Below are 25,176 nucleotides of genomic sequence, written 5' to 3'. Positions count from 1 at the left end.
AAAGAGAAAGGTTTTTGTAACTGTTCGAGATCTGAAAGGGAAGAATACCTTCACTGACCACCTGAAACACAAATGTTCCAGTGTATGTGATTAGATTGGCAAATGCTCTTTTGACACTTGCCATGGGTGCAAGGTATGTTTAACAAAATTAGTTTTTAGCTGCTCTTTAAGTCAAGCTATTGTATACTAACAATAAACGACTAAGTAGTTTTCATCCAACATGCCCGTAGCTGGTAAGAGCAACCGTTCATAATAGAGGTGTTTTGTCTTGACCTGAGAATCATCTGGAGAATATACCAATTAGTTTTTATTTATCAATGCTATCAGAGTAGTAATTATCTTCCTACTGCCAGAAGTCAGAAGACTCACCTGGATATTGTGAACCCTCAGACCACAGCAGCAGACTTAACCTTAGGTGTATGTTCTAGGTATTTACTATGCCTGATGCAAACCTGTTTTTTAAAATCTGAGGCTAAGCATGATTTGGATAAACCACTTCTAGTGTTTCTGCATCTACAACTAAGTCAATAAGAAGAATGGCTCATAAAGCATGGGTAGCATTCCTGCAAGACTTACATTGACAGGAATGGAACATACATGTGCAGGATCAGGGAAGGGCAAGGCATTCCTGCTGGGAGTCTATTACATTATGAGAAATCCAAGTTAACTCATTATGTTTCATATCCCAAGTCTGTAAAACACAAAAAGCAGACTAGACTGAGAATGCACTTCTGCTTGATTTGCAAACAGGGAATGAGCACTTGGGAGTAATGCAGTGATATCGGTTTTTGAGAAGAATACACAGCAGAAAAGATGATTGCCTACTCTTAACAATATGGTCTCTTATGGTAGCTGGCTTTCTGCTGATGACAGGATGCTTCTCAAGAAAATGTGGACATGAGTCCTGGGCTGGGAGGGAATGCACAGAAGTCTTGCACTATGCTTCTATGAAACAATAGAGTATTTCGGGTTGGAGGGAACCTTTAAAGGTCCTGGCTTTTGCGATGTGGAATTAGTTTTATTTCCCTAACATCTTGAGCACAGCATGTTATTTAGGAAATACTGTTTACACTGTTACAGAAGGGGAAGGAGACTTGTCTATTCCCTTCATTTGGCGCCGTCCGATAAAAAGAAAACACTTTTTTTTTTCTTCCAGTCTGAGTAGATTTCAAACTGTAGATATTTCCACTGTGAAGTCTTCTTCTAGTAGGACCTTTGTTTGGATCTTCTTTGTAGCCTTGTGTCCCTCTTCTACTTCTGTTTGTTTATATGTGATCTGCCTGTGTAAGGGGCATCGGCTGGGAAGTTGATCCTCTAACCAGTCAAGGGCAAATGACAAACAAATTGTGATGTTCCATGTTGCCAGTCTCTCAAGTATTGTATTAGCGTCCTGCCCAACAGATTTAAGTAACATCCCTGACCAATTAAGTTTCCTATGTACATTCCGTTCTCCACCATGTTTTTTTGCATAAATAAAGATAAAGAGGAGGGAAGATTAAATATTTTCAAGAATTTGGGCCTTATGTAGAGGAAACTCTTTAAAACTACCCAAAGCTCTTGATAGTATTATTGAAAGAGTAAGTTCATTGTTTTTTGTGTAAAGGCTATTCAGGCAGGCTTAAAGTTGTATTAAGGCTGTTGAAATTGTTTTCCCTCTGCTTAAATTTATTTTATTAGGACCAGATAGTTTCTGCAGTACCTTCACAAAAATACAAAACTTCTGTCCTTCGTAATGACGTACCTAAAGATTGATTAGTCATGACAATAAAATATTTTCTGTGGGAAACCCCCAAAATTGGAATCTGATTTTAATAACTTACATTTCTGGATCTAGATCGGCATGTTCTATCAGTACGCTGTGGGATGAATGCAGTCTGATGCTGTGTTTGGGATAGTGAATAGCTATTTCAGTGATGAATGGTGCCTGAACAGCTAAAAAGCTCCTTCAGCCTGCTGAAGCCTGACATTTAATGTTCCTTCTGTGACTGCTGGTAGAGGTGATACTGTAGAGGGGCAGAGGCCTTTACTGTTGTCTTCCCCTGCTGCTCTTCCACTGCAGCAGGGACAGCCTAGGAGCAGCCTTCTCCTTAGAACAGTGGCCAGCCTGTTGGAGCAGGTGTGGGAAGATGAGTTAATCACTGCTTGCAGCTTCAGACAGGAAGGTACAGCAGGGTGCTGGGAGGGGAGGACACCCTCCACCTCAAAATACAGATTATTTCTTTGAATTCTTAAGGTTGAATTTTCTAAAGTGTATCATAGGACCCAATTTACTGAGCACTCAATAGCTAAAGTACTACATCTGTCCTAAAGGCACTTCACAGAAAATCATGTCAAGTTACAGAGAAACTAAACTCAGTGGGGAAGGATGAGATTATTGTGAACGTTCAGAAAATGATGTGCTGAATTTAAATCTTTCATTGGTTTTGTAGGGAAATAGGTGACCACTGGCATCTAGCAATTCAAGAAGCAATCTTGGAGAAATGCAGTGATAATGATGGAATTGTTCATATTGCTGTTGACAAAAATTCACGTGAGGTGAGTGTCTTTCCAGTAACATCTCAACGCTTTGTTTATCCTAGTCTGTTGGACTTCAAAAAAACCAAACCCCTCTCTTTCTTAATGCAGGGTTGTGTGTATGTCAAGTGTCTCTCTCCAGAGTATGCTGGAAAGGCTTTCAAGGCATTGCATGGCTCTTGGTTTGATGGTAAGGAATAGAGATTTATGACAAAACATGGGTAGAAATGGCAGAAGATGGGTGCAGCTGGGGTTCTTTTAAATGGCAAAATGTTCTATATCTGAAGTATTGAGATGTAGCAAAAACTGGATCATTTCAGTAGTCATCACTTGGTAAACTAATTTCAGTGTAATTACATGTTTTTGTGTATTACATCCTGAAGCAAAATATAGTAATATTGAACTACAAGGTTTTTTTGTTACTGTTTCTTTGCCTCATAGGAAAACTGGTAACGGTAAAATACCTGCGATTGGATCGGTATCATCATCGTTTTCCCCAGGCTCTTACTTGTAACACTCCACTGAAGCCATCAAACAAACACATGAACTCTATGTCACATCTGCGTCTTCGGACAGGCACAACTAATTCTCAGGGAAGTTCCTGAGAAGACTTTCTACAACTGCTAGGACTGTTACTTGCAACAGGAATTTTCCTGTTTGGCCGCCGTCTTCCTTTTTTAGTGCTTTTTGTATGTAATACTTTAATGAATTAATTAAAAGTTTGAACGTTCCAGAAATCTTGTTTCCAAAGGGACTTAGCAATGAGGCAGTAATACTGAGCTGACAAAAAAAAAAAAAGAGAGAAAAAAAATTGCTTCAGGAACTTTTCTGGGGCTATAGTAAACCAATGCATTTAAGTTTTGCATGAGGAATTCAGAATTCATTATACATTTTGCAGATGTGGTGACTGTACTTTTGCACCAAGAAGTGTTTTTGATAATACAAAAGCATGGAGAAAAGAAGACTTCCTGTATTTCCATAGTTTCCTGTGAAATAATCTTGTGGGTATTTTGTAACAAACAACCTACAGTTCCTGATGGTGAATAAGTTAAAATTATTTTTTTTCAGTCAATACTAGTTTTTTGTTGCTGTATAAGAATCTTTTTCTGCAGCTAGGGTATGGGGAAAGTTAATCTGGCATTAGTGGTTGCATATAAGTGTGAGGGAAGACGAACTGAATGCGGATGTACTAGGTTTTGTATATAAATGTAAATGCTGGTGGTGGCAAAAATTGGTTGTGTTCTGTGAGGATGTCTGCATTGAAGCAGTGAATAAGCTTCCTACTTTATTCAAAACCTAATGTTTTATATGGTTTTGGCTGTACCATGACAAGAGGCCAAATACTTTAAAGTGTTAGATACAGGTTAAATATCTTTTATAGGTTTTATATTAAAATACCTGATTATGATTTTGTGTGAAAGATCTGATACCAATTGTAATTCAAATTTGTGAGCAATAAAGAAGCAATTGGCAGATACTGGAAAAATATTTTGTGAAAAGCTGTATTTATTACTACAATTGCCAGGGCTGTGACAAAATACCATTGGGATTAAGTGACTTTCCCAATGCATTATAACTTGTTTTAATGAAACAGTTACCTGTTCAAATTTTAAAAGGTACATACTATCTTGCAACAATTTTGGCTGATGCAAACTAGAAGTACAGCTGACAGTAAATCTTGTGATTCCAAGGTTGTAAGTGTACTAATGTTTACCTAGAAGTACAAAATTGTTGCTGAGAAGCTTAGTTGCAAATCTAAGATTATTGGCTTTACTAATCCCCACTCCTACAATTTTATCTAATTACCCAGCTGAATACCTTGTAGGAGATGAGACTGGAAGCACACCAGTCCCACAAATTTTACTGAGACTCACTTTACTTTGTAGATATGATGGATTTGCAGCATGAACTTGCACAAATAATGCACGTCTTATGGTTAAGTAAACATGATGCACACTATTCTGCAACAGAAAATCCTATTGTGCCTTACCTTTGTGCTTTTGTGGGCACCATGTTTATTATTGGAGAGTTTGTTAACTGAAAAATTTTAAATCCTCAGTTTTATGTCTCAGATGCTAATGAATGAGTATATATAATATATAATCAGCCATGCAGAATTCTACTTACCAAGGACAAGGACATATTTTTGATGGGTAAGTAGATTGTGCCAGGTCTGGTAGATTTTGATGAGTTTTACTATATACATATATGTATATGTATAATATACATGTATATGTATTATATATATGTATATAAACTAATTTTGTTGTATTTGTTGTGCATCATAGTGATTTGTTAACCTGACCTTAGTGGCCCCATCATGTGACCTGTTGCAAGAGTGAATGTAAAAAATAGTTGTGGCATTTTAAAAGGTCGCCTCGATGCAAAAGCATCTTATCTTGCTTCTAAAATATATTTCTTGTAAACACTGTACATTTTATTATTGTAATATGTACTATTATGCAGCTTATTTTACCTTAAATTGTTAAGTTGACCAATATCCCTTCCTGCGAGACAGATGGGAACATGTATAATGCCTGAACATTTGAGAAAAATCAGATGGTTGTTGTAATTTGTCACCCTGTCCTGTAAAAACAAACAGAAAACCAAACCAAACTCAAATTAAAGGTTTATTAGGGGTTTTTACATGTGTCTCACATTCTAGATATTTGAATGTTGTCTTGACTCAAATAGTTTTTTCAGCAGGAAGGTGAAGGTGGTGATTAGTTTGTTATAGCCACTGGACTTTCAGTGCTTACTGTGATTGAAATACGCAGCTGAGCTTTGCTGGCATTGCCTGTCGGCGTGAAGTTTTTTTTTTTAAGATATGCAAGGTGGGGCATTAAGAGCTGTCATCATTTCCGTGCTGTGACAAGGTGCGAGCAGCCACTCTGCTCCTGGCCGCGGTGCGAGGGGAGCGCAGGGGCTGTGTGCCCTCCGCTTGGTTCTTGTAGCTGCAGATGGGAAAAGGCCTCAAAGGGGTTGTGGGTAGGCTAACAGAAGGCAGGCTTTTTGGCGGGTTGGTTTTTTTTCCCTTCCTCAGGACATTGATACTATGCCGTTTTAAAATTGTTGTAGTGATGACTTGTGGTGAAGGATTGTGGGGTAGGGGGGCCGAGGAAGGGTGCGTAAGGCCATTGTTTACAGGCATTTGCCCGGCTCGCTTTTAGCTCTTCCCTGCGGGAGGAAGGAGAGTTTCTCTGTACGCCCTGTGCCGACCTGTCCCCCGCTTTTTTTTTTTTGTTTTTTTGGGTTTTTTTGTTAAGAAACGCAAGGTGAGCACTAAGAGCTGTCATCGTTTCCCTGCCTGTGCCAAGGTGCGAGCAGCCACGCGGCTCCTGGCCGCAAGTGGGAGCCGTGGGCCGGCGCCGCCGCCCCCCGCAGAGCCGCGGCCCCGCCGCCTCGCAGGTAGGTGGGGGCCGCCTCCCCGTGCGGGGCGCCCGGCTCCCCCCGGCCCCTGCGGAGCAGCAGGGAAGTTATTTTTAAAAGGCGGATAGCCGCGCGGTTGGCCCTCCCGGAGCGCAGCCTTTAAATTAAAGGGCGGCGAGCACCGGGCGCGCTGCGGTGGCGGACGGGCGGCGTGCCGGGCCTCCCGCCGGCTGCCTGGGCGCGGGTTGCCGCCCTGCAGCGGCGCCGGGGGCCGCCTCCCCGCTCCGCCGTGCCGCGCCGGGCGGGTGTCTCCCGGCTCTATGTTCATATTTGGCGTTGGCCGCCGGTGCCCAGGAATTTCCCGTCATGCTCCCCGGGCGGCGGGCCCGTCACCGCGATCCCGGGGGGCGGGGGGGCCGCGGCCTCTCGCTCGCTCCCTCGGGCCTCCCCTCATGCGCGCTGCGCCGCCGCTCGTCTCTGCGCTCTGCCTGGCGCTGGCGGCCGCCGCAGGAGCCGCAGGTAGGAGCAGCGTCGCCGCGGCGGGCAGCTGGCTCTCCGCCGGCACCCTGCCGCCGCGCCGCGGGGAGGGCGGGCAGGGGGCTGCGGCGGGGGCGAGGGGAGGAGCGGCCGCGGCGGCGCGGGGGGCCGGGCCGGGCCGCACCTGCCGGGGCGGTGGCGGAGGGTGGCGGGGCGGCCGCCGGGCGGGCGAGGAGCGCGTCCCCGCCGAGGGGGACCCCCGGGCCCTGCCGGTCGGTGCTCGGTCGAGCCCCGTTTCGCGGAGCGAGCCCCTGGCAGAGTTCGCCCTCCCTTCGTCCCGGCCGCCGCCGTGGCGTCCCGCTGGCCGCCGCAGCGCCCGACCCGCGGAGGCGGCGCGCAGAGCCCCGGGCTGCGGTGGCCGTGGCCGTGCCGCGGGCGCCGCTGGCTCGGAAGCGAGGTACATGGCTTCTGGGGTGTACCCGGGAACGGTGGCGTGGCGGAGCGGCGCTCGGCCGGGTGCGGGATCCCTTCAGCTCGGCTGCCGTCGCCCGCTCGGTGAATTGTGTTTCGTTGGTCAAAAAGAGGAGCTGGAACTTGGCGTGCGTTCCCGGGATCTGGTCCTGTTGGTCTGGGGGAGCTCGGGGTGCGCGATCGCTGCTGGGCTTGTTTTGGGTTACGCTGCTGACAAATACAGTCGGTGCAAGGGATAAAGTGTAATTTATTTCTCGCTGTCCCCTTTCCAAGTTAATGTGGCTGTACTTGGTGCATCTTAATATTCCTGGAAACAGAAATGAGACTCAATTAAGCTTCCTGTAGTATTTGACAATTTTGCGGTAAATGCTGGCTTTTCTGCTTGAGCTGAAATTCCAGTTGTCATCCCCTTAGCATAAAGACTGTCAGAAGGCGCAGTGATTAAATAGCAATAGCTGCATATTAAAATACCGAGTCTGACAGTGGATATCTACAGAGAAGGCTAAGGTGCCTGCTGTTATCCAGCGGTGAATGTCAGATCTCTGTAAGAGTTCTGACCTTTAAACGCAGCTTTTAAGGAAGTACAGAGCCTTACACTGCGCTTTTAGTTCTTTCTCTTTCAAGCGCCTAGTTATTGCTATTAAAATGGTTCTGAAACTGTGCTCTCTTGAAAGATAGATGTCAGAATGCGATACCTGCAATAGGCAGATACTTTGCTTTGCCGACACAGCTTGTTTATGGCAAGTGGGCTGTAAATGGAAGAGCCAGCTCCACTCCCACCATGGCACCGTGCCATTCATCTGAATCCGGCGTTCAATGCTTAGAATTTGTCCTGTTTATGTTCTTGCCCTCACTGAGTTGACACAAGTGCTTGCTGTCTTATTTGCCGATGATTCCCAACTTTTTACTGCGCTGCTGCATGCCTTTGCCATTCGTCATGATTCCTTGTCTGCCAAATTTGGTTGGTAACAGTGCCCTTTAAGTCTGATTCTGGAAGTAGTTTCCATGTGGCTTGTCATCTTAATCAGACGTTTGCTCATAGTTTAAAAGAATTGCCTGCCTTGCTGCAGACGTGGCTTATTTTAGAACAGTATTTCTTAATTGTCTTTTAAAATTTATGTAGGGAATTAAATATGATGGATAGCTTAGCCAGAGTTACTAAATAATCCTAGAATCCTGAGATGAAAGAAGATACATTTTTTTAAAAGAAGGTTCTGCACTGATTTCTCAAAACCACTGAAGTTAGTGGAGTTAAGCCATATATAGTTCAGCCCAGAATGTGGTTGGTTGGTCCTTTTCCTGTCTGACATTCCTTGGATCTTTATAATACGCATTTGAAAAGATCTTTTAATAGGATAAAAGAATTCTGTTTTTTTCCCCAAAAGCACAGCCTTTAAAAAATAGTGCCTTTGTGTATGGGGTAATGTTTCTATATTCGGTAGCAAAGCCATATAAAGCAGTTGATCCCAGACAAAAATAAAATCTTTTGACTGAGTGACCTTGCTTATTTTTCCAAGTGGCGGCAGTTACATGGTCTCATAGGGATTTGGTTAATACAGATTTTTATGTTTGTACGTGCCATAAGAATTCCTTACAGCTGTTCGATAAGGGAAACTTGCACGAGGAAGATATTTGGTCTTTTGCCCTGGTATTTCTGAAGGTATGGGAGGATCTTGTTTACCTATTCATGTTTTGTCGGCTTTGTAATTTGATACTTGTTTCTATTTGGAGGTCTGGCCTATTTATCACATTAGAAATGCTAGAAAATGAAATTTCCCTTTTAGGTGGGTTGTTAAAGGGTCCTTTGTTTTTATTTTAAAAGATGGGGGAATAGGAGGGAGAAGGGGCAGAGAAGAGATCACACTGTTAAGGATTTAATCTTCTCAGCTAGAAGGTTAAGAAGTCTGCCTGTCTGCGTCTGACTGGCATCGCTACAGGCCAGCAGTGCAGTAAAGCCATCCAATTTTGAGATAGCTCTGTTGAGCTGCATAATTCAAGTAAGTGTGTCCTCATTACAGAGCAATTCCTAAGCTATGCGCAATATTATATTAGTCAAAGGTAGGGAATATGACCCTCTTTCCCCCTTTTATTTCTCTTTTTTTTATTAAAAGATGTGGTTTTGGCAGCACCCAGGCTGTGAACTTAAGCTCTGGAGGCTTTAGTTGATGGGAAAGTGGGATAAGCTATCAGCCTTATTATAGCTTGGTCTAGCCCTGATTTGTTTAAGGGTTCCTTCAGCCAAAAGACCTCCAGAAAAATGGACCCTCAAATTGCTGGTGTATTTTTGACGGTGTGTTTAGGAATTACTGCAGAATAAAGTCAGGTATGGATTAATCTTTCCCTGAGTAACTCTGAAGTTGGTATGCTTATTTTGGAAGACTCCAAGGTTAGATGGAAATAGGGTGTTTCATGCTCTGGAATGATCATGTCCATACATGGAGTTATTTAGAGGCTACTTTGTCTGCACAAGCTAGAGGTCTTTAAAACGTAACAACAAAAAACCTGCCAACTCTTGGGGCATCTTTTTTTTGGTGTCACGTAGAGTAAGAAGTGGCTGCAGGTGAACTTTCCCTTCCCTTAATTCTTGTTGCTTCTGTAGGTTTGTTGTAGTATCTCTTTGGATGCTTCATTTGCCTCAGAAGGATCTTAGGTTCTCAGTATTAATATGTACTAGAAAAAAAAAAAAAAGGCACAAAACTAAAGATTTAAGTCATTTTATGTGGAAATCTGTGAATGTGTAACCAAATAGTAGTGTAATTTCCAACCAACCACTTAAGAAAAGAAAGGGAGTACATACTGCATCATTAACCTCTACCAGAAGAGGAAGAATGTAATTCTGGGTTTTAACAGTGATTTTTGTGTCCTCATCTGTGAAGATGGTGATCCTTATGTTATGTCTGAAGATAGGGTAGAAGAATTCTTCGGGAACCCTGTTTATGGTGAGGTAATTGAAAATTATAATTTATCTGCTTACCTCCAGCCTTCTGGTTCTCATTTAGCAACCTCAATTCCAACAGCATTATATGAAAACCACACAGTCTAGCAACTGGAACTGGGAATAAAGAGGCTTTTCTCAGTAAGGACTTTAAGACCTGTAGTCCAAAACAGGCCAGAATAATGCTTAAACTTATAAGGTGGTAACACGGGTTTACTGTCTTCACAGTCTTAAGTTACAGGTTAGCATTGTTTTGTAATACAATTAATAGTGTAAGTACTTCTTTATTTAGGCTGATCAGTGGAAATGATCTTTCCAGTAAGTTTTGGATTTAAACATGATTCAGCTTTTGACTGTTGCACAAAGTCCAAGGATGGGACTTCTGCAGAGCTCCCCAGTTCACTCTTTCCTTTCAGTAGCAGCTGAACTCTGGGATTAATGATCTCTTTGAAATGTGGGCAGCAGTTTAGCAAAATGTACATAGTGTGCTAATGCATTGTTTTGTTGGGAAACATTACCACATTCAGGAAATCTTAAGAGTAATGTTGTGCATGGCATTTGGAAGTACTTCCCCAGGGATCTCTGCAACTCTGTGTTCTTCCAAACAGGGACAACGCCTTTGCGTTTCACCTGATGAAAAACAAATCCCTGCTACCAGAGAGTAACAATAGCACTGATGGGAAGTAGTTGCCAAATGCCACTGCTTTCACGCCAGCCGCACAATGAAAATGGAAAAAAAAAAAAAAAAAAAGGCAACATGAGGAACCTTAGCAGCTTCCTGGAGAAGTGATCTGTGCCAGTCTCACCAAAAGAAAACAGCCCAGAAAGCATTCAGTCTGACTGAGGGATTGCCCTGTTCTTGTTCCTCTCTGTTCCCCAATATGTGGTTCTCCAGGAAAACTGCAGGCAAGGCTGTGCCTGCAGCACAGGGCATATAGGTGATTTTAACCGCTTTGAGGAGGCATGCAGTGGGTTGGCTGGGGTGAGAGCCACAGAGCCACATGGATGTCCCTTTTAGTTTGTGCAGCAGGTGTTTGACAGCACAGTGAATCTGGCCTTGGTTTCCTGCAGCTGGTTCAAGGGCAAGCATTGGTTTGATGTAAAGTTACTGTATTGCTCAAATAGTTAGCAGTTGTTAACTTTGTACAAGCAGGCTTTGCCACCTGGGTCAGATTGTCACCATACTGCTGCTGCGAGGAAGCTTGATATTAAACATAAAACCAATGCAGATCCTTACATGTCCTGATGACGAGCAGTCACAGCTTGCAGCCCGTTCAGGTCAAATTCGTGCTGGTGAGTGATCCAGCAGTGCACTGATCATGATGCTGAAACCAAGGCTTGCAGACCAGATTGGTTAGGCTTCTACTCCTTCGCACCAGTGGCACTGTCAGTAGCCATAGCACAACTCTGGGGGAGAGAAGGGAGTAAGACAGGAACAGATGCATAGGCTGCCATCTCAGAGACAGGTGGAAAAGTTGAGGTGGATCAGCCAACTGTGTGAAAGCCCTGAGATGCAATTTCAGAAACTCCGCAAATAAAGTGATTTAGGTTTTCTACAGCTTTATCATCTCTGCTTTCAAATGGCTGCAGAAAATCAGCTCTGTTAGTCAAAGCCTCATTATTTAACTGCTTGCTGTGGGAACTGTACTTCTAGACTGTATCCTCATGTTTTCCTTTTCTTTTTTCAGGATTAAAATCAGCGTTTCATTACGTCTTTTGTATATACAGTGGAAAAATACCCTGTGCTGACAGCACACCTTTTACCATCTCTTTTTATAAGAGAAACCAAATTGTCTGTGTGCATACTTCTTGTATGTGCTCTTTCTTTTACTTAAAAGCAGGCACACAGAAGGGACAAGATCTCCACCAACTTGTGTAGCAAATTAGTGGCTCCCTCAGAAAGGGACCCACTGGATGCTGCTGGTTTCAGGTCTTCTACAGAATGTGGCATCTCTTATCCAAAACCACAAGGGAGCTTTGATACTTGTCTCTGAACTTCAGAGAGGTGCTGGATTGTACCAAACTATTTTAGTGGTTGTTGAACCATACTGGGAGAGATTACAACAGATACTTTGCAAGACCCTAAAACTCTGCCTGTGAAGTCCGTTGAAGTGTGAAATATAGTAGCTGCCTGGGGGAAAACAAGCCTTCTTTGTTGCTCTGTTACATATGAATTACAGAGTAGTACGTTTTTATCTAACAGCAGCCAAGTAATAACTGTGACTAATACAGACAGTGTAACAGCTGAGTGATGTAATGCTATTTAAGACAAGATGCAGGTTTTCAGAGCATTATCCCATCTCTTCAGTCACTCTTGTAGACTAAACAAACCAAGTTCTTAAAAAATTTTTGCAGAGATTTGGTTTTTCGGAACCACTCTTATTTATTTATTTATTTATTTAGTTAGTTAGTTAGTTAGTTATTTTTACCTCTCCTCTGGACTTGTCTCTGTCCTATACACCAAACCAGCAGGGTATTCCAGCGGATACCTCACTTCTGCTGAGGAGGGCACATTTCTTCCGCAGACCCTGCTATTATTTATTATGCTTCTCTTTTTAATAAACTCCAGATTGGCATCTGCCTCTTTTTTTAATTTATTTTAAATTTTTTTTAAAAATAATAATCTCACACTGTTGGCTCAATTTATTGTCACTGTAACCTTGACATCCTTTTCTGCAGCACTGCTGCTTGTCTTGTATTCTTCCCTTTGGTTTTGTGCATTTGGGGATTTCTTTTAAAGTCCAAATGCGCTTTGTACTTTGCTGTATTGAATTTCATCTTACTGATTTTTAACCATTTCTCCAATTTTTTAAGACCATCTTGAGTTCTGCTTAGCTCTTTAGAGTGCTTCACACTCTTTGCAGATTGGTGTCTATGCAGCTTTCGTAAGGCTGCTTGCTGGGTTTTGACCCTAGGCAGTAGGAGAAGCGCTGAATGAGTGTGTTTTATCAAGCAGCTCTGCACCTGTGTTATAGGACCTTGATCCAGAAGGAAGATGCTTTTCCAGTTTGCTCTGTCAGGAAGTATTTTTCATTTGAGATCTGTTGGATTCACTGCTTTCCTCCTGCCTGTTGAATAGAAGGAAAGAGGGGAAGTACGCTGGTAGATAGGGTTAGATTTTGGCAAGTCCACCTTGGCAGCTTATTGCTTTCTAATTTTCAGTTGCCTGTTTATGTATCTATTTTAGAAGCTTTTTGGGTATTGGAAGGTAGGCTTATGGCTGTGTAGTTCACCAATCACTCTTTTCTTCCTTTTTAATAATGGATGTTGTCAGCTTACTCCAGAGCTTTTGGAAAGGCAAAAGCCTTTCCAAAATCCTCCAATGTGCTTGCTCTTTTCTGAATGATTACCCCAGCTTGTTTCCCAAAGACTGCACGGTGAATTTCCTGACCTGTCAGAGGAGGAAGAGCAACCTTAGACAAGGTTGCAGACAGCAAGATAGCTCCATCATCTGGGAATACAGTGACTCAACATTAGCATGCCCAATTTCTGATAGTCAGTCTTGCTGAAGCACCTGAAGTGAGTTCCTGAGAGTGAGAAGGAAAGCTTGACAGATTTTGACAAAGTGTTCTCTCTCAAAAAAAGAAGCTTCATTGACAAGATAGTTCATTACAGATCCAAGTGACTGTCATGCTCCACTGACAGTTTGAGTGTAGAGGAAGGTCTGCACAACAGATTTCAATGATTTGAAATTAGTCACTTGGAACTACTTCAGATGATTACCTTTGTTGTTTCTTAAAAGTCCCTCAAATAATACTGCCATGAAAGTTCATCTAGGAAGTCAACCTATTTCCAACCTGATAATTTCTTATGTGTGTTGCTTTCTTTGTATTGGGTCACAGCGAAATTTGCAGATGGGGTTAGCTGATCATAGCTTCTGGTTTATTAATTTTCTTACTTGTTTTTCCTAGGAACTACATAAAATTTCCAAACATCTAGATAAGTTCTATCTGTGAATATCTATTTAAGTACACATATAAATGTAAGGGAATGAGAGTCTTTTCTATACATGCTATAAAAACAACATACTGAACAAATACATCAGGATCTAACCAGTAATTACTGTTTAAAAAAACCTTAACTGGTATGTTCTTTGTAATTTTATTTTGGTAAGGGGTGCTGAAGGCTTGCACACAGCACTGAGATGTGCTGAATTGAACCGCGGGAAGAGAATGGTCCTGTGCTGTGGCCTGAGGATGCCGTGGAGGCATGGCTGAAGTCGCCGAGGGGTTTCTGATGTGTCAGTGAGAGCGGTGTGGTATGTCAGGACCAAGAGGAGAAAGAGGGACTCCTGATGTTTTAAGTGTAGGGTTTCCTTTTTTTTGTAGTGTGTGTCCAAGTAGGACAGAAACAAACTGCATTTTGGGGCAAGGCTTAATGAAGCTCCTGACAGCAGGCTTCGGCAGGAGGGGGCTGCCTGTGGGTGCTGTGCTGCTGCCTCTGCTGAAGGAAGTGGAACGCATGTCACTTTTAAGAACAGATTATGCAAAGAAAATTTCCAAATTTATCTTAGAATACTGATCCAGATGGGAAGCTGAACTACAAAGCCTTGAAACTAGCAAAAGGCTGGTGCCTGCGTTGCTTCCCCCGTGACCCTCCAAACAAGATGAGCTGAACTGGGTGGTGTGCCCTACCCTGCTGTGTGTGTCAGGTGGCTCACAGCTGAGGCCACAGGAGCAGACCCTGGAGATAACTCCAACATTAGCCTTGTCATATGCTCATTGTAACAGAGAAGTACTGATTTCCCACCCCACCCCACCCCCCGAGGTAAGTACTTCTTGCTGTGCAGAAGGCTTTGGAATGGTTACTGGTGGCTGCAAGTCCAGCTGGCGGGTATAGGATGAGTGGTTTTGTCTTTGGAATGCGTTTAGGTTTTTTTCAATCCACTCATGTGGATTGAAAAAAAATATAAGGTTTATTAAATGTTTTTAGTCAATTAAAAGAGGTGGAAGTAGTGCCTTTGCATTCTGGACACTTGAGAGAGAATTAAAGAGAAGGGAAATAATCAAAGTAGGGTTTAAAGTAATATATTTAGCTAGAATTAATACTTATTTTGCTTATGAATTGAAAAATAGCTAGAGGTGCAGGTGCTTGTGCCACACATCCAGTGTAAATATATTTAGTAAGAATAAAAAATATTATGTGTCTGCATTTTTAAACTGTACTGAAATGAAAATTGGAATTCAGCTCACACAGATTCCAAGTAACATTTTTCATTGAAAAAAAGTTTGTCTTTGGACATTTTCTCTTGTAAGAAGGAAAAAGAATCCTGAATAAATTATTTTATCCCTGTAATTACCTAAATACAGGTAGATGCACATCCTGATTATTCAATAGTGGCAGAAAATTAAGTGTAAAGTTATGTATTTTTTGCTAATTAATATACTTAATGATAGCCTAACCAAGTGAAGACTTGTTTTAAGAAAATGGTGTTACAGAAATTTAAATAGAAGTATTTTTTTTACATTAATCCATTTTGGGCAGCGGTTTAAAATCAAATAGTCTTTATATTTGAATCAAAGTTATTGCTCTTAGGGCAGAAATTGTTTTCTTTGTTCTCTCACTTTTCAGTCATTGACATTCAGTATTAACTCATCTGATTGTACTGTAAGTTCAAAGAACATTTAAAGTATTAAGATAAATATTATTTTGCTGTAGTATCTTCTTACTGTTCATATGCTGTTCATAAAAATCAGAATACATCTGTGACTAGGGAAGACTTAAGAATTTCTGTTTTACTTGATGGAATTTTATTGTATGGTTTAGAGGTTCTTTTAAGTTTTTTTTCACCTGCATAAAGGTTCGTTGGTTTTAGGATGGTTAATGTTACTGTTAGTGTGTGAGCCATTCTTTTATGGTTTTTGTGCAGTATCAGAATTTCTTCAGGCTGTAATTTTTTTAAACTATTTTTGGATAAAAGGCAGAGGTTTTCTTGTATATTCACAAGGCTGCTCTGCATGCATAACAGGCTGTGTGATCAAAGATACGTTTTCAAAGAGTGCTTTTATTCTGTTGACATATGCATAGACTTCCGTGTGCTGAGGATGTTATTTGAAGGATGTTGCTTGAAGGGTAACTCATGAGACTGTGTAATATCTAATTTTATGAAAGGGAGATGGCTCCTCTTTGTGGTGATGAGTGGTACTGGTTTTTAGAGAAAGCCACGTAGAAAATTTCCATGTAAGGGAGACTGCTGGGGAGAGATTGGCAGCTATGATGTCTTTAACTCAAAATGCTTTTCTTGTAGCTGGGATGATAAAAAAAGAAACCGGTTAACCAACCTGAATTGGTCTGAACTGCTGTTATGCTAGCTCACAGGGAGATCTTAACTAAATTTTATAAACCCCATACTTCATAAGCTTTTTTACAAAATATGAGATGATACTTGGGTCTGGGTTCTAGTCTGATCTAAAAATTTTATTTCCTCATGTAGTGAATTATAAATATACAGGGAAATAATTCGGCTTTCAGATAGTTTGTGCTGAAGAATGAAATGCTGAATGAAATGACACAGGCTGATGTCTGGGTAGAATGTGTGTCTATGTGTGTCTTTTGTACTAGAAGTTTATTTTTCTAGTAGGTTGCCTGGCATTTATAGTACATTGTGTGCATATACATGTAGATAGATATTAGCACCAACCACTTCTTCAATTAAAAGATTTTTAACTATCTTAGAAATCTGCTGGCTGTAGGCTTACTCATTATTTGTTGGTAATTTCCTATGTGCACTGTAATAACCCCATGGCATTTGATCCTGCATTGAGGATGCTTCAGTTTGCTGCTGTGGCAGGGTTTGTTGTTTCTTTGGGGTTTTTTATTCCCTGATATGGATTTTACTCTGAGAGCTCATTAAATCAGAGGCCAAAACCATGGCTGAAACCAAACCTGGTTTTAGCTCTGATGTGTTCAGGGACCTTGTCTCCTTCGGTGGACTAGGAAGTGTCATTTCTACATTTCCTTACAGTGCCTCATAAAACGGGGTCATCAAATTTAACTCATCTGCGACGTTTCAGAATTCAGTTTCTCTGTGCAGCAGAAGTGGCAGCTTCCTTCACACCTCCCGCCCTGCAGCCCCTCTGTGCTGTGTGGGACAGGAGTGCACACTGAACAAACTGCTGTGGGGCGGTTTAACTCGTCTCAGTTTAAGAACAAGTGAGACAATGTTCTTTTGAAAAGTGTGCTTCTTTTCACATTTAAGGTTGGAAGTTCTGTTAAGTCATGCCAGTTCTCAGCTGGAGGCTTTCTCTTGGCTTCATTTTTATGAGATATTCTACCTAAGAGAAATGTCTCATATTGCATATCTGTTGTGTATCGTTACCCAAGCAAATAAGCTTTGTAAGCTGAGGAAGGAGTCTGCTGAGTTACGGAGCACTGTGTAACAAAATTTAAAAGAACTCAAATTCCAAATTATGTATTTCTTTAATCTTCAAAATTAGTTGTATTTTTCTTTGAGAAATAAAAACTAGTACGAAGTTGTTTCAGAAAAGCAGAATAGAAATTCCTGTTGAAGGGCTTCTGTTCACTGCTAAAAAAGAAAGTTGTATTCCACCTTCTGGTAAATGATGCATGGGATTTGTCCCGAGTTAAAAATAGAGAGAACAGAAAGCTTGTTAGCTCTGCTGCGTTGGTAAGTTTAACAAGGCAAATATTGGTGGAGAGGGAGAGCATACCTGCTCAGACTGACCTTATAGTAAAAATAAGTATCATGTCTTCGGTGCTAGGGTACCTCTTGGATAGGTCTATTCACAGCAGTAACTCAGAAGTTTTTAAAATTTGTTTTTTTTTCTTTTAGTACTGAAAATTAATTCTATATTGGTAAGCAATGCAAAAAGCTTTTGGGCTTGCCAGTAGGAATTGTTAAATTAAAAGGTTATTTCCAGAACACTTGTATCTCATCATCTGAGCACCAGAAGCAATTAAATCTTCACTGTGCTGGAGAGGACTGCCTGGAATGGAAAAGATTAGATATTTTTCAAGATGTTGAAAGGATGGTGATTCTCGGAAAAGACCCATTTAAGAGTAGTTTATGACCGTTGTAGTTATAAACTCACTGCCGTAAAAGGAATGTGCTGTATCTTGGCAGGCTACCAAGTCAGGGAAAATTAAAGTGCAGCTCAGCACGCTATTTTAGTGCATCAGATCTGGGAGGAACAGGAATGGATGGGAGGAAAATCCCAACTGACCTATATTTACTCTCCTTTGGGAAGTATTGCCGGTCATAACTATTGGGAAACAATCTGCAAATGACAGATGTGTGAGCACTTGCAAGGCTGAGACTTGCTGGTTTCTGCCCTTAGCTAAGGATCCTCTTTCGTCCTAGGCTTGGGGACTCCTTACTTGTCTAGTCGCTTCCTCTCCTTGGCCTGTCTCTGATTTTTCTTGTCTCTTTACAGTTCCACTTTTCCCATTTCATCCATTGCCCACAAGGCTTGCAGTGTCTTGTCTCTACACTAAGGCAATGTCCTTCATTTTATACCCCTCCCTAAAAACCAAACCAAAGTCCCTTGAGCAAGGACTCTCTTAAATTTTGTATTACCTAAAGGAGAATCAATTAACGCCCTCCTCCCCCTGTACTCAGTGTAGCACAGAGGTCCTCTGCATCCTTACTGTATGAGGCCATGTCCCTCGGCTGTTCAGAGGGGACCGGTACCACTGCCCTACTGTGTGCAAACGTTTAGTGGTAAAATAAGAAGAATTCAGCCTTGCAGTTCTCTCCTCCATGGAAGCACGTGCAGAACAGGGAGGCATTAATGCACTTTTCCCCTTCTCCCTTTTTGCGGGGGAGGGGGGAGGGAAACCAACTTCAAAACCCCCTTTGTTTTGATTATCCTCTCATGTCTTGGGCCTTTTTGATTTGGCCCCTGGACACACCTCTGGGCTTGAGTTACACCAGCACACCAGTCTCTTTGTTGCCAAACTGGTTTTTCACTAGCTGGAGAGGGGAGCAATGCAGTTGCCAGTTCAGCATACAGAAAGGGGTGTTCCTGTAAGGGGTTGTGAGCTTCCCATCTTTGGCAGCTGATGCTAGAGAGGATGATAGCTCAATTCAGTGATTAAATGAAAATGAAATATAGCTCTTTGTTCTCTGCTCAGTTGTTGTGTTTTTCTTTTATAAGTATAAATCTTTGTTTCTGTTCTGGATAACCATTCTAATATAAGTGCAAGCTCACAGACATATGGAGCCCTACCTCCTTACTTGGCATATTTTTTTCTCAACAGTTGAAATCAATGAAATTATCTTGAATTGTGTGCAAAGGTTTCAGGATTGATTTATTTCCCAATATGTTAATGGTTATTTTGTTGGAAAGATGATCACTTTAGCCTGCATGATAATCTGAAATCTACTGTGGGAATCTCATCTGTCTTGGATGGAGGAGCAAAGTGTGGGTAATAAAGCTCAGACTGCACTCCTAAAAGATCTCCTGATTCACCTCAGCGGGAAACTTGTACACAGCCTCAGGATGGAATATGGAGGGTGGTTAGTTCCTGAGGCTTTGCTTGTCACTGCGTATCACAGAGTGGGACTCAGGGTGAGCAGGTGAGAATATGCATTCCCACTACAGGGAGAGCAATGCTTCCATGCTGTGTGATCCTTCCTCATCTTCTTTTCCTGACTTCTTGTATTTTTTTGTCTGATCTCAACCTTTAGGTTTTTCTTCTTTCTCCTCTATTCCACCTGTTAATATGCTGAATGTAGAAGATACTGCTATTTAAGCTTCCCAGCTAGAATATGAAAAAAATACATCAGTAACATTAATAGGCTGGCCCGTATTACCCCATTTCACAGGAGAAGAAAGAGGTCTGGCCTGTGGGCACCATGAGGAAGCCGTGGGACCGGGGCGGGCCTCCAGCACCTCTCGAGCTGTATCAGCTGCAGTGCATGCTGTGCTTGGTGTGTCCAGGCAGGCATGCACCCACCTCCAGCCCTGCTTGCCCTGCAGGTGCAAGGACAACCATGACAGTTTGTGTTATGAAACATTGAAAATACTCCTCATTTAAACACTTTTCTGTTTCCTCTCCTGTAAGGGCCATTAAAACATCTGTAGCAGGATCTGACAGTATCCTAAAATGTATGTTAGCCAAATTAATATTTGAAAATCTGTTACGTGTTAGACTGTGTGTTCAGTGTTGCAGAAGGGTGTGTATCTTAGGTTTGAGTTTCTATGATAAATACACTCAGTTGCTACAGGAAAGGTTTAAAAACAAAGTCCAGCATAAGATAATATGTAAAATTCAAGAAAGCAAAAAGATTTTGAACTTCACTGTTCAGGCTCCTTTCTGATGGTGCTACTAACTTCAAGTTCAAAGCTTGAGGTTTCCTGAGTTTCCACTCAAATATTACAAGGTATGGCAGTAATTACCTCTTTTATCAGGGCACAATGTAAACTTCCTAAAGGTAGACTGGGTTGCCATTCGGTCTACATTTGCACATTCCAGCACAAACAGCTAAGGAGAACTTGCTTTAACTGAGAGTGTTAAAAGTGAAGTGGGAATTCAGGTCTAATACTTCTGATTTCTGTGGCTGTAACTGAGAAGCTAGTATTGTATGAGGGGAGGAAAAAGAATATGCAGACAAGCATGCAAGTGAAATACTACAGTACTTTTGTAGACCTGTAAGGCTGACACGATTAGTTTCTTTCAGAATGTTCTATGCCTCTTCAATAAGTGTTTGAGAAGCTTATATTTATAATTATCTTGGTGATGTTTTGCTGCATGTTGTTAGCTGTTAATGATGAGAATACTTTACTCTTATCAGACAGTGAGCTTTTGCGAGGTATTTTAATAGCAAATCACAAACTTGTGAAGGCACCTGGTTTGCATTATCAGTGGATGTACAAGCACATGAAAATCCAGAGCATAAAATCTCTCTTTAAAGGTGAATTTCCAAAGGTTTTGTTAATTACCTTTACAATTTTGTGCTGAGTGCTTCAAATACAGTACGATGCATTGAAGCATGCAGCTGTCTAAAAATATAATTATAAAGCATAAATACGTATTCACAGGATGTATGCTTTTTTTGAGGGCTGAAGGCTGCCTCCCCATGGTTCTAGCAGGCTGTTGGGAGGCCGGGACAGAAAGGTTATGAGAATACTTCGTGCGCTGCAGTGGGTGCAAGTTTCAGGATCAGAGGTCTTCTTGGATTGGAAGGGGGAACTGGAATGCTTCCCTTCTCCTTTCTTTGATAAATAACTGGCAGTCCTCATCCCCCTGCTGAAATGTTTTCCTGTGTTCTAGTCTCCTGCCCCAGCTGGCAGCTTGGTGATGGTTATTGGATCAGACCCTATTTAAACATCTCCTTATAAGCTATTAAACATTGCCTTTATCCCCACCTTAGCACACACCAAGACAAACCTAAGACATCTACCACAAACAGCAAAGTCCCTAAAAAATACCAAGTGCAACGTGGGGAGCAGGAGAGACCGAGGGCTTTGGAATTAGCAGAGGATGTGTTAAGGGAAAATGACTAGAGAGTAAATAACTGTTTAGACACAGAGATCCATGATATACTGAAATATTTGCTCACGTGGTTCTCTCTAGGCTGCACTTCTTGTTCCTGCAGTGCCCGGTGGTTGCTCTGTTCTGTCTGCTGAGTCTGACTGGCAGCAGCTTTAGGTGAGCAAAAGCCAAATAAATAAAAAAAATCCAAATGCTAAGCTGGGAGAAAAAAAAAGTATATATTAAATATTCCACTAAGCTTTATCAGTGAAACATTTGGTTATAATTTGATCTATGTCAGAATAAATAAATACATAAAACTTTTGCAAAACAACTGTTTGAACTTACTGCTGGACTGGAGAAACTTAACAAACAAATATTGATTAAAATTAAACTGTTAATGTAACACTTGAGTATAGCAATCTCACAGGTCTTTACTGTCTTCTAACTTCTGGTTGTTTGGGTTTCTCCAGTGTGGCAGTATTTTTGCTCTTTGCTTTTTCCAGTGACACAGAAATTCCTGACAAGAGCATGGCGCTCTGGCTACTGTGTATCTATCTCTAATTGTTTCCTGCCCTTCAAATGGGGTCAGAGACTTGGGGGTGGGGGGAGGGAAATTAAAAAAAAAAAAGTTGAAGCCTCACACTACTAAGGTCTCATTATTGGGGCAAGAAAAAAAAGATGGTTCCTTTAAGAATGTGTGGGGTGTTTTTACTTACTTGTAGAGGGCTAAAACTTCACATTTTTCTTGTGAGAGCTGGGATTCTTGTGTAATTTTAGGAGTTCTAGACCTGAGTTGTCAGGAAAAACACTGACTATGGAAAAACTTAAACCAGTAATGTTATCAGCTCCTGAGATTCTTGGTGTTTCCCTTACAACTTCTAAAAGCAACATGTGATGATACCAGAATTTAATCTCTCAAGTTGTCCCTCTTCCAAAGAAACTTCTCTACTTGCAGCCAGAGGTTGAGAAAACATAACCTGAGTACATACAGAGTTCTTAATTTCTGAAGGACAAATTTGATAGACCCCCTACATTACTTTTAATGAATCACATTTCTTGTGATTTCTGAACATTTGCAATTGGCAATATAGAAGCTCTTGAAAGCTGGCAGTACTTCATCATATGCCAACATTAGGTTATCAGCATCCTAAAAGGAAGGCTTATCCTGGAGTTAAAATGTGTATTGTCCTAGCAAAAGGCTCCCGAAGCCCACCTAATGAATGACAGTTACTGCTGTATTTGTATGCTCTATATTTATAAGATTTACAAGCTATCTCTCAGCATAGTGTCCATCTTACAAGAGCCAGACAGATGAAAGATCCACACTGGCCCATGTTGTGCCAGGTTAAAGAGTTTAGTGTAGTGAAAGGGCTCCAAGAGGTCGCAGGGGTATCCTGGGTTTTGCAGGCTGTGCAGCAAGCAGCACCTTTCAAAAAAACTGTGGCCCACCAAACAACAAAAACAAGATGTCACATAAAAAACAATCATCCCCTCCTCTGGATTGTGAGTTTTGCTCAGATGTCTTCGTGGAGCATCTATCCCGCCATAAAAGTGGCCTGTTGCAGTGCTGTAATAAAGGTGGTGGTGGGGGGGGTGACAGGTCTGCGTGGTGGGGGTGCAACGCTGCAGTACTCGCCATGGCTCAAGCACAGGACAGTTGCATTAGCATGGTGCCATCCCCCAGGCCGCTTGGCCCCAGCACTGGTGAGGTGGGCCGCTGTGCCAGCCCAGCTAGGTTTCCTCCAGGCTGAGGCCAGCGCCTCCAGCACCAGCATGGGGTCTTTGCTTAACCTGGAAAGGTCTGGGTGTGCACGGTACGGGAATTTGAACCACCCGCAGTGGTATTTCCAGGATGGTGTTTTCTTCCCATGTTTCTTGTTTTGCTCTGGCTGTCACCGTTCGAGAAATCTGAGACACAAACCCAGTTCCCGAAACGGTTGCAGGCTGTGGCCGAGCTTGCACCCGCTGCAGGAGGAGCTGAGGAGAGAGCTTAACCCGTCACAGCAATGTTACCGTCATTCATCCCCAGCCTGCTCTCTGGAATGGGCGGGCAGGGGTGAAGCCCTTCCACACCAAGTGCGCTAATTGCGTTGCGTTTGGCTTTGCTCTCTGTGTGGGTTCCTCAGGCGCGGTGCTCGCCCGGGCCGGTGGGCTCCCGCAGTGGGGCTTCGCTTGCGTGCGTGCGTGCGGGGCTTGGCACCCGAGGGCCCCTCCTGCGCCAAACTACCGGGCATTGCTGCAACGTACCGAGCAAATGAAAATAGCGATCAAAATGTCAGCAATAAAAGAATAAAGTATGTTAACTGCAATAAAGTACTTTCATGAACGCTCAGTTATATTTTATTGGGCTTTTAGGACTTATATATCCTCCGAGCCTTTATGAATCCTTGAGACTAAATAAGAACATTTCGGTGAACGCTGAAATACTCGGAATTTTCAAGAGGTCAGGATCTATTTTATAATCCTCGGGAATTTCAGGTAATTTCCTTTAAACTGTTTACACTTGAGGGAGCCGAGGTGCGGAGGGAGGAGAGCAGGGAGGTCAGCCCGGCACCGGGGAGGGGGCGGCAGCTGGGCCGCCGGAGCCGCCAGGGGAAGGTGGCGGGGCGTGTCGCGCCACCTCTGTGCCGTGCTGGCGGGTGCCTGCCCCTGCCGCCGCCGGGGGCTTCCTGACTGCGCCGGGGGGTCGTATGGCCGGGGGCGGCACAGACCTGGCCGCCTAGGGTCGGTGTGCCCGCTCCCCCTCCCTCGGCGTGCGGGCCTGCGGAATGGCCCTCGGTGCTGCGGCTCTGAAACGCCCGCTCCCGAAAGCCACGCTGCTGAGCGTTTCGCCGGAGCCAGGCGCTCACGAAGCCCCGCGAGCGGCCCGTGGCCCCGGTGTAATGGCGGCCGGGGGCAGCCGCCGCCTAACGGCGGGGCCGCGGCGGGGGCCGAGCGGTGCTGGGCCGGGGCCGCCAGGCGGCGCCGCTCTGCGCGGGCAGGGGGCGGGGCGTCCGGGGCCGCTGCTGGCGCCGCGCGGAGAGGGGCGCGGGCAGCGCCGGTGCGAGCGTGTGGCGGGGCCGCGTGCAGCCCTCTGGTCTTTTATTAGCCGTCAGTCTGCTCGCGAGGCGGTTTGTCCTTTTGTCCTTTTTTCTTTTCTAAGCAGCTCTGCAGCCACTCGTGACAAGGACATGTGTGTGCCTGTGCAGCGGCCCTCCCGGGCTGCCCGCCGTGCGGCGCCCGCGCCCCGTTGCCGCCGTCGCGCCGCACAGAGGCGCTTGGGGGTCGTAGCGGCTTCGGTTGGGATAGGGCAGAGTTCAGGCACGTTAACCGGGCGCGTTCCCGTCACATGCGCTGGTCTGGCCATACGTGCGGCTGGGGCTGGGGGCTGGGGGCTGGGGCTGGCTGTGCGGGCAGAGGCCGTGGTCAGCTTCCCCCCGGCGGTGGGGCGGCCCGGGGGGAGCCCCTGCCCTGGGCCACGGCGGGACCCGCACCCCGCAGCGCCGCTGCTGCCACACGGGCACCTGGGAGGAGAGGGGAGCCGGGCACTGCAGCTCAGCAGCCTGCTGCGGCCCGATCCTGCTTTCAGCAGAACCGCTGGGACTTCGGTGGGGGCTGGCTCTCGTCCCCGATGTCACATAATCTTCTGATGCGCGCTGCGGCTATGAGTGACCGGGCTTTAACGCAGCTGCGTTGCCTCTTTCCCGCCGCAGGGTGAATGAAGCAGTTAGTATTCATGCGTTGCATCCTTCTAAAAGAAAATCTCGCGGCTGCCATCTCTCTGTTTGCTATATTTAAACTGGCCGGAAAATTGTTTAAATATATCTCATGGACAGTTTACAATGCGAATTATTTCCTGTCTTTAAAAAATAAAAAAAAAAAAAAAAAGAAAAAAGTCATGGTTTTAAGATATCTGGCAAGTTTATTGCAATGAAATGTCACGTTCCCCAAACAAGCAATTTTTAGCAATGACTGGTTTCCAGCATTCACCA

At 43.5% G+C, this 25,176-nt stretch overlaps 2 protein-coding genes across 6 annotated transcripts in view; both read left to right on the top strand.

Moving 5' to 3' along the window:
* LEMD3 (LEM domain containing 3) overlaps positions 1–5,160 on the top strand; it is a 50,596-nt gene extending 45,436 nt beyond the window's left edge. Inside the window, exons 11-13 of the mRNA XM_056340040.1 lie at positions 2,430–2,535; positions 2,626–2,704; positions 2,956–5,160. Coding sequence (XP_056196015.1) covers positions 2,430–2,535; positions 2,626–2,704; positions 2,956–3,119 — 349 coding nt within the window. The 3' untranslated portion in view covers positions 3,120–5,160. The remainder of the gene's footprint in view (positions 1–2,429; positions 2,536–2,625; positions 2,705–2,955) is intronic.
* Positions 5,161–6,100: 940 nt separating this feature from the next.
* The window catches only part of MSRB3 (methionine sulfoxide reductase B3), a 117,298-nt gene continuing 98,222 nt past the window's right edge, over positions 6,101–25,176 (top strand). For 2 of the 5 annotated variants that reach the window (XR_008822126.1, XM_056340763.1), the window contains exon 1: positions 6,101–6,402. Coding sequence is in view for 3 of the 5 variants with exons in the window: in XM_056340763.1 (XP_056196738.1) it covers positions 6,250–6,402 (153 nt within the window). In the remaining 2 variants the exon portion in view is untranslated. Of the gene's footprint in view, positions 6,403–23,560; positions 23,684–25,176 lie in introns of all 5 variants that reach the window. The other 3 variants (XM_056340765.1, XM_056340764.1, XM_056340762.1) reach the window with 3 other exon arrangements.

This window comes from Falco biarmicus, chromosome 5 (genome assembly GCF_023638135.1).
Source record: "Falco biarmicus isolate bFalBia1 chromosome 5, bFalBia1.pri, whole genome shotgun sequence".
Classification (NCBI taxonomy): Eukaryota; Metazoa; Chordata; class Aves; order Falconiformes; family Falconidae; genus Falco; species Falco biarmicus.
The sequence above is the reverse complement of the archived record's forward strand: the minus strand, read 5'-3'. Positions and strand labels throughout refer to the sequence as shown.